Source organism: Lepisosteus platostomus, chromosome 14 (genome assembly GCF_059453375.1).
Source record: "Lepisosteus platostomus isolate fLepPlt1 chromosome 14, fLepPlt1.hap1, whole genome shotgun sequence".
Taxonomy (NCBI): Eukaryota; Metazoa; Chordata; class Actinopteri; order Semionotiformes; family Lepisosteidae; genus Lepisosteus; species Lepisosteus platostomus.
The window spans coordinates 4188141-4200146 of NC_142624.1; the positions used below are offsets into that span (position 1 = coordinate 4188141).

Below are 12006 nucleotides of genomic sequence, written 5' to 3' on the forward strand. Positions count from 1 at the left end.
AAATAGGCAGATGATGTTCCTCATTGTCTCTTGGCTGATATAGGTTGGCTCTAAGTGGGCTGTTTATGAAGCCAGAAGGTGATGAATTCAAATGATACAGGGAGAGCTTCAGGCCTTCTTGTTATTAAAGAGCTTGTGACATCTGTTTCTGTAGTTCAGTGCTACAAAGCTATAGAGCTAACACCTTTAGGCCTGGTTGCTCCTTTTGCTCCTAATGTTTGTTTCCTTCCCATCTGTTTCAAAGTGACATTCAGGACTGGAAATAATCTAGAAAGAAAACAGTTCCCATGAGTCTTTTTTTAATGTCGTCTGGATTTCATTAACGTTCCGCAGATCACTAATTATTCCGGGGGTAATGTCTCTAAAAGATGTTTTTTTTTTCTCTCTCTCTCCCCTCTGTGTCTGTGTGTGTGTGTGTGCCTGCATCTCCCTCACTGTTACTTACAGTCCCAGCGACCACCGCAGCCTCCAGTGGAAACTCCCTCTGCGATTTTGAGCAAAACCTCTGTGGCTGGACTCACGACCCCGTGTCCGACTTCAACTGGTCTCTGCACAGCGGCAGTGGTACTCTCGGCCTGGGTCCCAGCCAGGACCTCTTCCTGGGGTCAGACGGTGAGTGGGGTGCCGACCGCCGGTGGTCACCCTGGGTGAAAGGCTCAGGCTCCACAGAGAGTAAACATCCCCCAAGAAGGAAGCGTGCTGCTCCTTGCCCAGTCAAAGCTCCAACTAACTTACTTCATCACGTGCGACGGTCAGAGAAACTAGAAACAACAAACATGGGGTACTCCTGTAAAACCACATCCTATAGCTTTGTTCCCTCCTCATCCTACCCTTCCGTATTGTATAATGGTGAATCCAATGCAGGCCGGAGCTCTTCCTTTCCATGGAGTAGGTGGTTGGCTACTTAAAGAAAAGGACTTGACCAGTAGTTTCACTCACAGTTTAGGCAATGGCTTGGTGCAAGCTGCCCTTAGCAAGTCACTTAACCGACACGTGCACTTGAGTGATAAAATCACAGCGCTGTTACAGTTAGCCGAGCTGCAGTAGCGGGAGGTGATCTGTGCTTTACCCCTTGGTTACTGTAAATCTCTTTCGCTAACATCTGCTAAAATGACTTATGACTGAAACTTGAAAAAAACAAGGGGGAAACAGTCGTGTCCTTCTTTGGCATTTATTCCTTAATTCCCAACATGCAAAATGGTGTCCTCAGCCAGCATATCTAGGTTTTCCTTTTATTTATCTGAGGCCGAAACATTTTCCTAACGAGCAGCGTTTATAGAAAGAGAACAGTATTATTGCAATTCATTTATCGGAACTACTTGTTTGTTTTTAAGTTATATGCTGATAAGGATTATAAAGATTATAGTTCAAATAAACCGGCTGATCAGAGCTGGGTCTGGTCTCCAGAGGTCAAGCCTAGATAAGACTCTTGAAAATAGGATTGGAGCATAACTATTAATGTAACTGATGAGCAATTATGCTCCACTTCTGGACCTCATTTTTCTCTATTTTCGGTGACAACAACTTTCAGAGTCTTGACACAGATAGTACAGCAGCCAGAAAACAGCAAGCACAGAGCAGTGCAGGCACCAACACGACAGTGTGCGATAACATAGATGGTCATGCAGAAGCCTTTATAGCTCCATTTGATTTTGCAGGACCTAAGTAAATATTGCCAACTAGTTTCCCATGGTGTTTTAGAATAATTCCTCTACCAATCACGAGGCCATGCAGAAGAATGGCACAAGCATGTTGCAAAACAACATGGAAGATGAAAACATTATGACATGGAAATAGACTCCATAGTTTGGCATGTGAAGTCTTCTGTACTTTAAAGACATGAACGCCTGCAATGTTTGAAGAAATGCCTTTCCATATTAGTCCTAGTCTACATACTGTAGGACTGAGGTATGATAACTCTCCAAAATGCAGTCCCATTGACAGGAGAGGCCCCATTTCAACTAACTTGTATAGTGCACTGGGTTTAAGTAAGTTTGCACTAGTCAATATCTGTGATAATATCACATTCTTAGCATTTTGTATAAATTTGACTTGTTTTCATTTTTCGGTCTTGTTTTTGTGCTTGTACATTGTTTTCCATTGGTCCCTTTACTGTGCTTTATTACTCTAGACTGGAATGGTATTATAATCCCCTGTAGTCAATTCTTATAGTACATGACAACCTTTAATAACATCACAATAAAACCTGATTTTATGATACCATAGTGTAGTAAACAAAAAGGTGAAAGCTAAATGATAATAGCAAAGATATTAGTGTGAAACAGTTGAAAGAGGGGGAAAACTACCATGTGCATTTTTCATGGATTGCTTTCACAGAGGCATATTGGATGAAAGGATGCCTATATATTATTTCCAATGGTGCCATTCTTCACCTGAAGGGGTCTCTTGGAGGTTATAGTTATGTCTAATAAGGGATTCATAGATCTCTGCTGATGGAATTTCTGAGGTGGCGTGGCTACAAGCTGCTTTGAATACAGCTGGTGGAATCTTTATTTTCCCCATTATGGGTTCTGGGTTAGAACGGAGCTATTGTTCTCAAATGGTTCTGGCAGCCATTTTGGGTCTTTGAGCGTAGGAGCCTGGCCCAACATTACTGAGAACTGTCCATGCCTCTTTCTTCACTGCTGCCAGTTTTCCTTCCCAGCAGGGAGTCTTTGTAGATGAAGCCCTGCCCTGCCTCTGTTTTTCTTGAGCGTGCGTGTATTGTGTAATTTGTACCAAAAAATATTTAATTTCACTAGTTTGACGAGAGGTTCGAGCGAGAGATTTTGGAGGTGGGTCATCTTGACCTTTTTCTCTTTTTTTTTTTGCTGTGACAAACTCATACCGTTTAATTGCTTTTGTAAAAGGGGAAGGAAGAAAGAGCTTCAGAGCATTTTGTCTACCAGAAGACACGCTGCTACGCTTCCTTGTTCTCAGGGCAGAGTTGCCTACTTTTTTTTTTAGAAGTAATTTCTTCTCTGACTAATGAAGCCCAGTGCCTGTTGGTGACAGTGGCTCAGATCACAGTTAAGAGAGTCTGCCACGCGCTTCTCCAGATTCCAGCTCAGTCCCTGGCAGCATGATGATGTTTAATTAATATAATAACCCTTCACAGGAAGCAAGAGCCCCGTTCTCTTCTTTCTGGCTGAACTTTTCATTTCCCCTCCTCTGGGATTCTGTAATTGTTCACTCTGTCTCTCCCCCCACCTCAATAATAAGTCTTTAATGTCTGTTTAGAAAATGGTCTGATCTGGCTGCTTTCTCAGCACTTACGGCGTCTGTTCCTCTATAGGGTGAAGCTGCTTGTTAACTGGTTGCTTGTCTTCTCCTGTTTGAGCCCTTGCTCGGTAACCTGTAGAGGCAATACACATCCCATTAAGACATGTCTTTGCGTCTTTGAAAGGACAAAAATGCAATCAAAGCACAGTTTTATGTTTAAAGGTTGTGGACTCAATGGCTTTCACATCCTGCTTCAACTCTATTTTAGTAGGTCGATGAAAACCCTAATTAAGGCGGAGAAGAGGTGCAATTTTTATCCCACCTGGCTGAGAGGAATGACAGGCTGTAGGAACCCTCCACCTACACGAGGAATGAGCCAGTGAGCTGCTGGGAGGGTCAAGACAGGGTGGAGGGAGGGTTTGCAAAGAACCGCGAGATTTATTTGTAGGTAGGCGGACGTGGGTGAGACTAGGCTTCGACCTCCTCCTGAACGTCTGTTTAAAACTCCCATTTAGTTTGCATTTAGATTTAGTAATTGATACTAGCGATGTTTGGTAGCAATAACTGCAAACAGGCTAATTGCCATATGGAACATATTGAGCAAGATTGCTTTTAATGTTTCCAGAAAAGTCCAAGTAATTATTGATATTTATCACATAATGTATATAATGGGCAGTACAGCGGTGCAGCGGTTAGCGCTGGGGCCCTAGTTTCATTTCCGGACCTGCGGTGCTAGAGTATCTGTGTGTATGTTCTTCTCATGTTTGCATCCTCTTGGTGCTCTTGTTTCCTCTGACTAAAGACATGCTGGACGGTTAATTGGCTTCTGGGAAAATTGGCCCTAATATGAATGTGCGCTTGACTGTGTCTGCGTGTATACACTGGCACCCTCTCCAGGGTGTGCCCAGTCTTGCATCCATCGATTGCTGGGTTAGACTCCCCTGCAACCTTGAATCGGATGAAGTGGTTAGAAAATAGATGGATGTATAAAATACCACATTAAAACCTCAATTAATTTTGCCTTTGACTCCCCAAATGCCACATGGGAAAATCCACAAAGCTACTTTTTTGCTCAGTTAATACAATCTTGAAACTGCTGTAGTGCACATTCCAACAATGAGCAGGCAAGTCTAAATAGAGGGAAAAAAAGCTAAATAGTTTGTAACCATTGTCGAAAGCATGCACTGAAAGCCATGACTAAAAATGCCAATGTCACCTTATAGGAAATACAATAAAAATGCTCAGTGGGCAAGAAATAATTCCGATTTTTGTTTTTGAGCATTGTAATCGTTGGTGTTGAGGATACTCGTGTGTCAGTACAAAATAAAAGCAGTTATTTTTGTCCCTTAACCCTACGGGGAAAAAAAAAAACAGGCAGCCCTCACCTGCGAAACATTTTATTTTGCTTTCAACCCTGCTTTTCAGAACCCTGTCATTTTTCCATGAGAGCCTAGCGATGTGAAATTGAAACTGTCTTATACTTGAACAAGCTCCAGAAGATTTTGTTTTAGTCTTTTTTCTTGTCCGCCCACATTTTTCAGATTGTTGTCCACAAGCTGTTACTGTTTCAAACCAGGCAGTGCAGGCGTGATTCTTTTTGACAGGGTCTAGTCCTGTTACCAGGCCCTAATTACTGAATGGCTGGGTATTGTTTCGTTAACACACTTGTTCTGTACAGTATGTCAATCAATGTTTACCTTAATACACTATGTAAACTTAAAGCAGGTGAAAAGGGCAGCCTTAGAAAGCACCTTACGTTGTTTATTTTTAACATACATTTTTACCAGCTTCATTTTAAGTCGCCCACATTTTTAACACAGCTTCATTTTAAGTGCTTTTATCACAAAACCACAAAGAGACACTCGTTTTGGATGTTGCTTACATATGTCGGTTTTCGATATTTTTAAACACAGCATCAGGCTTCAGGATGAAGCACGTGATTTGACCGATATTAAGGTTTTTCCATCAGTCGCGATATAGAAATACATTCGCAAAGTACAGTAGTTATTTTAATATGCCAGAGGAAACAGAGTAACAGGTGCTTCCTGGAGACGTTGTGCCTCTGAAAAGGATTCCCTGTGCACGTCTCAGCTGAGCAGATATTTTTTAAATATGTTTTTCTTTCCTCCTCAGAAGAACATTTTGTTTAACCTGTTTTTCTTTGGAACCCTAAACTTACTCACATCTGCAGTACTCCCATATGGTTTGTTACAGGAAAAGCATGGCGGAGGCATGAGTTAAATCTGCTATCTCTAATTAACTCCTGTACAATGGAAAGAAATATTCCCTATGGTTCAGACATACCCTACCATTACCCTGCAGGCTGATAAATGTGTACAATATAGAATTCCATGGACTTACAGCCCACCCTGTTGCCATAACAATAAATTAACCATCTCCAATAAGGGCAAGTATTGAATAGTGATTCAGTGTATTTTGTTGCCTCCAGGATTCGAGAAAATATATTTTGGCATCTGGAAATTAACTCAGGGAGTGCAAGCACAGTATTCACTAACAGGTGCTGTTACAAGATTCAGGGAAAGAAGACTTTTTTTGTTGTTGTTTCGATCACTGGAGTGCCAAGGTCAATAAACGCAGTACATATAAGAATTGATCACTTAGGTGCTGATATAGTTTCGGATTTTATCCCTTGGTTCCCAAGCATTTGATATTTCCTGAAGTCGCTTTTTTACATGTTGTAACTCTTTGACTCATTGTTTTAGGTGATGAAAATAAAATCAGAAGCCATTTAGTGCTAACACATATATATCTCTCGCATGAAGATCAAACTGAATTAAACAAAACTGGATTAATGCTAGCCACGAGTAGGGTTGCTTTGAAATAAGTGCTCATACAGGACCTGTTTTAAATAATAAGTTCAGTCAACATAGTGGTTATCATGGTAATGAAGTCTCATTATTTTGAAGACATTAATGCTTTCTTTAGTGACTACAGTATATTCTGTAGATAACACTGCTTTTGCCCTTTGTATTATTAATCCTTTTGGGTATCTGAGTGCTTCTTGGTTTTGATAGAATATAAAGCTATTCATTTTTTGGACAGTGTCAACCACATACCTCGAACAGAATAATGTATAAAAGGTAAATGTTGCATATTGCAAATCACATCATCCAACGTGGTAGCTGAGATCAGGTTAAATAAGATACGTGTACAGAATTCTGCAACTTAATTGTTTCTAAGGCTGTGTGAAGTCCTTGCAAGCTGACATGCCACAAAATAAAAACCTTTCATCTGTCCAAATTAATACCTGGTATTAATATCTTTCTTTTAAATAGTGCCTCTCAGGATGGTGCATCATATCAATGCATAGTACAACAAATCAAATAAAAGAGGTATACATAAATTAAAATTAAAAGCGACTACAAAAGCATGAATTAGGACAGGATTTAAAAGTTTTGGCTGACTCGTACAGTCCGACATCACCTGGGAGGTTACATAACAGAAGACCAGTGTTCAGAGTCTTGGGATAGGAGAGCAGCAGTGTACTGTAAGTGTGTAGGGAGTTAGCTAGCTCTCCCATGTAGTCAAACCTTTTCACCATTTAAAAATGAGCAGCAGTGCTTCAAATCATATCCTGAAATCCACAGTCCTCCAGTATGAGGAACCTACAACAGCCAATATAATCTTGTGTTGTAGTTTTGTTGTAAAATCCGAGCAAACGAGTCCTGGGCATGCTGCAAGCTGTCAAGAACACAATTGAACACACCAGATTGGGATATCGAATTGCATTAATCGACGTAATCAAGCTAGTAATGGTGAAGGGATTTAAAAGGCCCAGGTGACATTGGACTGGAAGAACCAGATATCAAATCCTCTTCTTATGGCCTGGGTTTTTTAATTATTATTTTTTTCTTCTCTTGTTTTTTCTTTTGGGGGGGGGTTCCTTCAGAATACGGAAACTACTTGTACATCGAAGGCAGCCAGAAAACAGAGGGGCAGCACGCCAGGCTGATTAGCCCCGTAGTTGCCGCCGAGAAAGGGCCGCTCTGCCTGGTGTTCTTGTACCGTATGAAGGGTGAGGATGTGGGTCCCCTGCAAGTCCGCATGAGGGATACCGATCTGGAGGAGACCGTTCTGTGGGAGCTGAAGGGGGACCAGGGCTCCTCATGGAACGAAGGCCGGACCGTCCTGCCTAGGTCACCAAAGGAATACCAGGTGCCCATCAGTATTAAAAATGAAAGTCAGTCGGTGCCAGAATTTTCACTGCCAACAAAGAACTGATGTAATCAAGACAATCTTAACATGACCAATTCTGATGATAAAAGAGAACTTCAAACCTATGCCAGTGAACTACTTATAACACACTATATGAAGACTGAGGGGTGAGAAAAAGATAAATTAATTGGATGGGCAGAAAAAGGGGGTCAGACCTGTTGTCCAGCATTATGGTTGCAGAGACTGCAGCTGCTGCCTTCTACCACATAAAAAGTAGAATGAAGACGCAGTCTCTGCGTTTCTGCAGTTAGAGGTGGTCAGTCTGTGGATTAGGAAGAGTATTTTAAAGGGACTCATCACTTTGACTACTGCAGTGAAAGTTTAAAAAAAAATAATCATAAAATAGCCTGTGTTCCTAAACCCTATAGTGCACAGAACTTGCACGTGTGTGAAATGCAGAAAGCCCTTTGCATTGGGGAAATAAAAAAGGCTGGCTGTCTTCCGACATTCCTTTCTATGATATAGAACACAGAAGCTGGAAAAAGGAGAATCAAAGCATTTCCACTCGAAATATTTAAGCTCCATAAGCAGAGCTTCCACTAGGATTTGACTTTGTTCTTTGCACAACACTGTAGCTTTGTGTAGCTTTCAAGTAAGAAGCAAATTGCTGGGCTTTCTTATGGTTATTAAGGGTAAATATGCCAAGGAGTAATAGTGTGAAATTGTGATCTCCACTCTTACTCAAAAAACATCTCACTGTACTTAATGGAAGCTGATGCTCTCTCTGCTGGGCAGCAGTCTCTTTCCTTGATTACCAGACCATGTGTTTGTTGTCTAAATCGCAAACAGACAAATGCAGATCTGACAACCCCTTTGTCTGTGACAGCAATAAAAAACAAAATGAGCTCAAATGGCAGAATTCCATTTACCACAAAGGTGTAAGACAAGACACTGCCACAGGAGCTTTTCGTGTATTAGGATCAGAAGCAATATGGAGGTGATTAATTATTAACACAGTGATGTTGTAAAATCTGTCTCATGACACTGGATGTATTTTACCGGCTGTAATTATGCATATCTTGTAAGTCACTATTTATTAATGTTCCAATTTTTTATTTCAGGTTGTGATGGATGGGTTTATTGATCATGGCACAAGAGGGAATATATGGATAGATAACATCGACATGACCTCTAGCATCCCACTGGACGAATGCACTCGTAAGTTACCCTAACATTTAAAAAAAAAAAATTGCTAACACTTCCAAGAATCATGTGAAGGAAAGGCAGCACACCACACCCAGTTATTTTAAGATGCATTGATTCTCTTGATTTATTCTCAGGGCTATAAAGGCATTTGGGGAGACTTTCAAAGCAGAAAGCCCTTTAATGTGTGCGCTTTTTAAAAAAACCAAAACTAGGGCACAAATGCCCAGTAGGCCGCAATTTCGAATGTGTGTTTCCTTGCCTTTATTTATTTGTAAACACAAGGGCTCCCAGAGTCTTCAGAATTAAAAGAGCTAGTCAGATCGGTTTCTAATTAAGTTTTGAGTTTGTGTTTAAAGCTTAAGGTCTAGCATAGGGAATCTGTCTTAAGGTTCTGAACTGACCATTTCCAACAGGGTTCAGACAGTAAGAAGCTGTGTTTGTTGTCCAATTTTCTGGTCAAATCCAATCAGTCCAAATCCAGTCAAACTGATTTAGTCTCATGGGGAGATCACATTCTCAGCGCTAGAGTCGTTATACACTATTTAATGGTGGTGTTTGTACAGGGCAGATATTGTGATGGTTTTCTAACCCATAAAGTCAATTATGGTAGTGTTTTATACACAGAAGCAATACATTCTAGCTAAAATATTTTATGTTATTTTTTTTATCTAAAAATGAAATTGCCCATGTTTAATACACATTGACTGCTTTTAATTCATTTAACCTGTTGGTTCGGATCCCAGATTAACAGAGCTGTAAATTTAAGCAAATAAAACAAATGTTTTTCTTTCGATGTTTAGGGAGAGTAGTGCAGCGAAGCTCTGATGAAGTCAGAAGATGTTTCGTTCTGCGTATCAAAGCTTGATTAGCTTAGTTCCGAGTTCCTTTTGCGGTTTGCTTCCTTTCTTGGGTTGCCTGCTCAATAATGTTCTTTTTGTCTTTCAGAACCCATCAGTGCATTTCGACCCGATATGACCGGTAAGTTTTTGCCAGTTTTTATACTCAACTTTGTGCTTCTGCTCAATATGCAGCATAGCTAGAAAACCTGGCAAGGGGTTAAGACAACTAAGCAGGGTTATAAAGTAAAACTATCTCTGCCGGTTTTACAGATGCAGCAATTCTGAGCAAGTGTCTGTTCCCTGCATTACGAAAGGCTTCGGTCACAGTTGTGTGAAAATGCAGCTTGTCAGCTAGATGCTGCTTTGGCGATCACACACAAGCAAATGTTCTGGAGCCATCTGATTCGAAAGCATGCCTCGATACAAGTAAAGTGCATGCTACAGTTTTAATTCCCAGCTATTGGATGTTTCATTCACCTTAAAACACAAAATGAGCTCAGCACCAGAAATACACCTTGTAGAGCTCTAAGGTGTATCCTTGTGTTCTTTGTTTTCATTCTAAAAGTCCACAAGGATTTTCATGTGTAGGCTTGTTTAGTGCCCAGTTGGTGTATGTGAATGTCTCAAGAGACAGTACCTCCTAGCCTTATATACACAAAGGGAGTCGAGTTGTTTGAGCAACTGTGTGGACAAGAATTGAAATTTCTTCAGCCCTATAATGTGTTCTATCTACACCCAATATTCGGGTAGCAGGTATGCAGTTTTCAAACTAGTAATTACTTAATCATAATTCTACAAATGTCATTAGTCACTAATGACATTTGTGGAATTACGATTAAGTAATTACTTACTTACACACACGGAATTCACAGCCATGAATGTTACTGTGATCACGGCCAGTTTGACAAAAATGAAATGCAATTGGTTTGCATCCAAATACCACTCACCATTCTAACAAAAGGAGCCATGCTATGTTGAAGACTGTTGATTAAACTAGTGGAGAGGACAGTAGCACTCTGAGTAAGACGGCTGTCCTTCGGTTGGTATTCCTTAGAAAAATCAAATAAAAATAAGTGCACCCACAAAGCCCATGGACTAATGTGTTCGAAGAGATACAGTATGTAGAGTGTTATTTTGGGGTTTGTATTCCAATCTTGAAACACTAGTGGCCTGGGAAGGTTGCACTGAAACCATTGTAAGTGCTGTTAATGGTTTCCATGGAAGACTTTGGCTTGAGGCAGAGGATATCAGTTGAGAGTCATGCATGCAGATAAAAGCACCTCCAGCCATTCCTGCAAAGAATTCACTCACAGAAAAGACCCATCCTTGTGCCAAAAACTACTAACAAATGTTTAACATCTGACTGGTCTGTGGAGTCATTTAACTGTGGTTCACCCTGTGTAGTTTAGTTTAACACTATAGGAAAATGTGTATCACCCAGCTACCCAGTCTGACTTTCAAGTCAGAGCCAAGTTGCTCCCCTTTTAACCAAAAACATCACATTTAAGGAACTTGGGGAACACATGTGAGCTCAGGTGAGGCTGATTGTTCAGTCTCACAGCAGCATTTCAACCCTGACATTAAGCTCTCATTGTGCTTCACCAGAATAATAAGGATGTGCCCTAGGGAGTCAGTGCCTGAAAATACTGGAAAGCAGTCTGAATTTATGCAAGTGAAGGCCAAATTAATATTAGAATGGCTGAAATAGTGACTCTTTGCTCCAGGCAATATACTTTATAGACCTCCAGGTGTTTGTATTGTGATTATAGCAGACCCTTTTGCATTTGATAGCGACATCTTAACATCTCAATTGCAACCTTTTGCCCTAAAACACAAGCTATATTGCTCATTAGCTCAATAGTAATAATAATATGCCAGCACAAAAAAAAACCGTTTTGGCTCGAATTAACCAATAAAAGGGAAGAAAAGCATGCATGCGTGCCTGCCTGTCCATGTGCAGTAAATGTCTTTTATATTTTCTTTGTATGCAAAACAACAACAATAAAAAAGTAGTCTGCATGCTTCCCTACCCAAGCCAATTCTTCTGTGTCTCTCCACTAGGGGGCACCCTTCCCGGAGGGAGCGAACCCACTGTAGACTCGGTGTCAGTGCAACCCATTCCAACCTACTGGTATTACGTAATGGCCGGGGGTGGCGCTCTCCTGGTCCTGGTGTCCGTCGTGCTGGCCATGGTGCTCTGCTGTCACCGGTACTGCTACACGGCCAAGAAGAGCCATCTCTCTGTCTCCTACAAAAACTCGCATTACCCCCCTGCTACAACCCCCGGAGTGGAGCCCACTCTGATTATTAGAGTAGAGAAGGAGGACCATAACTCCCATTGCTGAGGAAGTAGGACCTCACAGAACTAACAAAGATCTCCCACCTAGATCTCTCACCTAAACAGCGAGATCTTGCCTAAGATATTTGCACTTTTCTAAGTATTTTGATGGGTTGGAATAAAATATCTATGTACTGCCTTTTTTTCGATTGGATGCTGCATCTGAAAATGATATATAAATAAGAAAATACGGGACGGCCGTGGACGTGCAGTTTGGATAACGAA

At 41.0% G+C, this 12006-nt stretch overlaps 1 protein-coding gene across 2 annotated transcripts in view; it reads left to right on the top strand.

The window, feature by feature from the left end:
- The window catches only part of nrp2a (neuropilin 2a), an 82662-nt gene that overhangs the window by 59730 nt on the left and 10926 nt on the right, over positions 1-12006 (top strand). Inside the window, exons 12-16 of one of the 2 annotated variants that reach the window (XM_088606617.1) lie at positions 448-612; positions 7133-7398; positions 8520-8616; positions 9550-9582; positions 11505-11652. In XM_088606617.1, the coding sequence (XP_088462743.1) occupies positions 448-612; positions 7133-7398; positions 8520-8616; positions 9550-9582; positions 11505-11652 (709 nt within the window). The remainder of the gene's footprint in view (positions 1-447; positions 613-7132; positions 7399-8519; positions 8617-9549; positions 9583-11504; positions 11653-12006) is intronic. The other variant, XM_088606616.1, reaches the window with a different exon arrangement.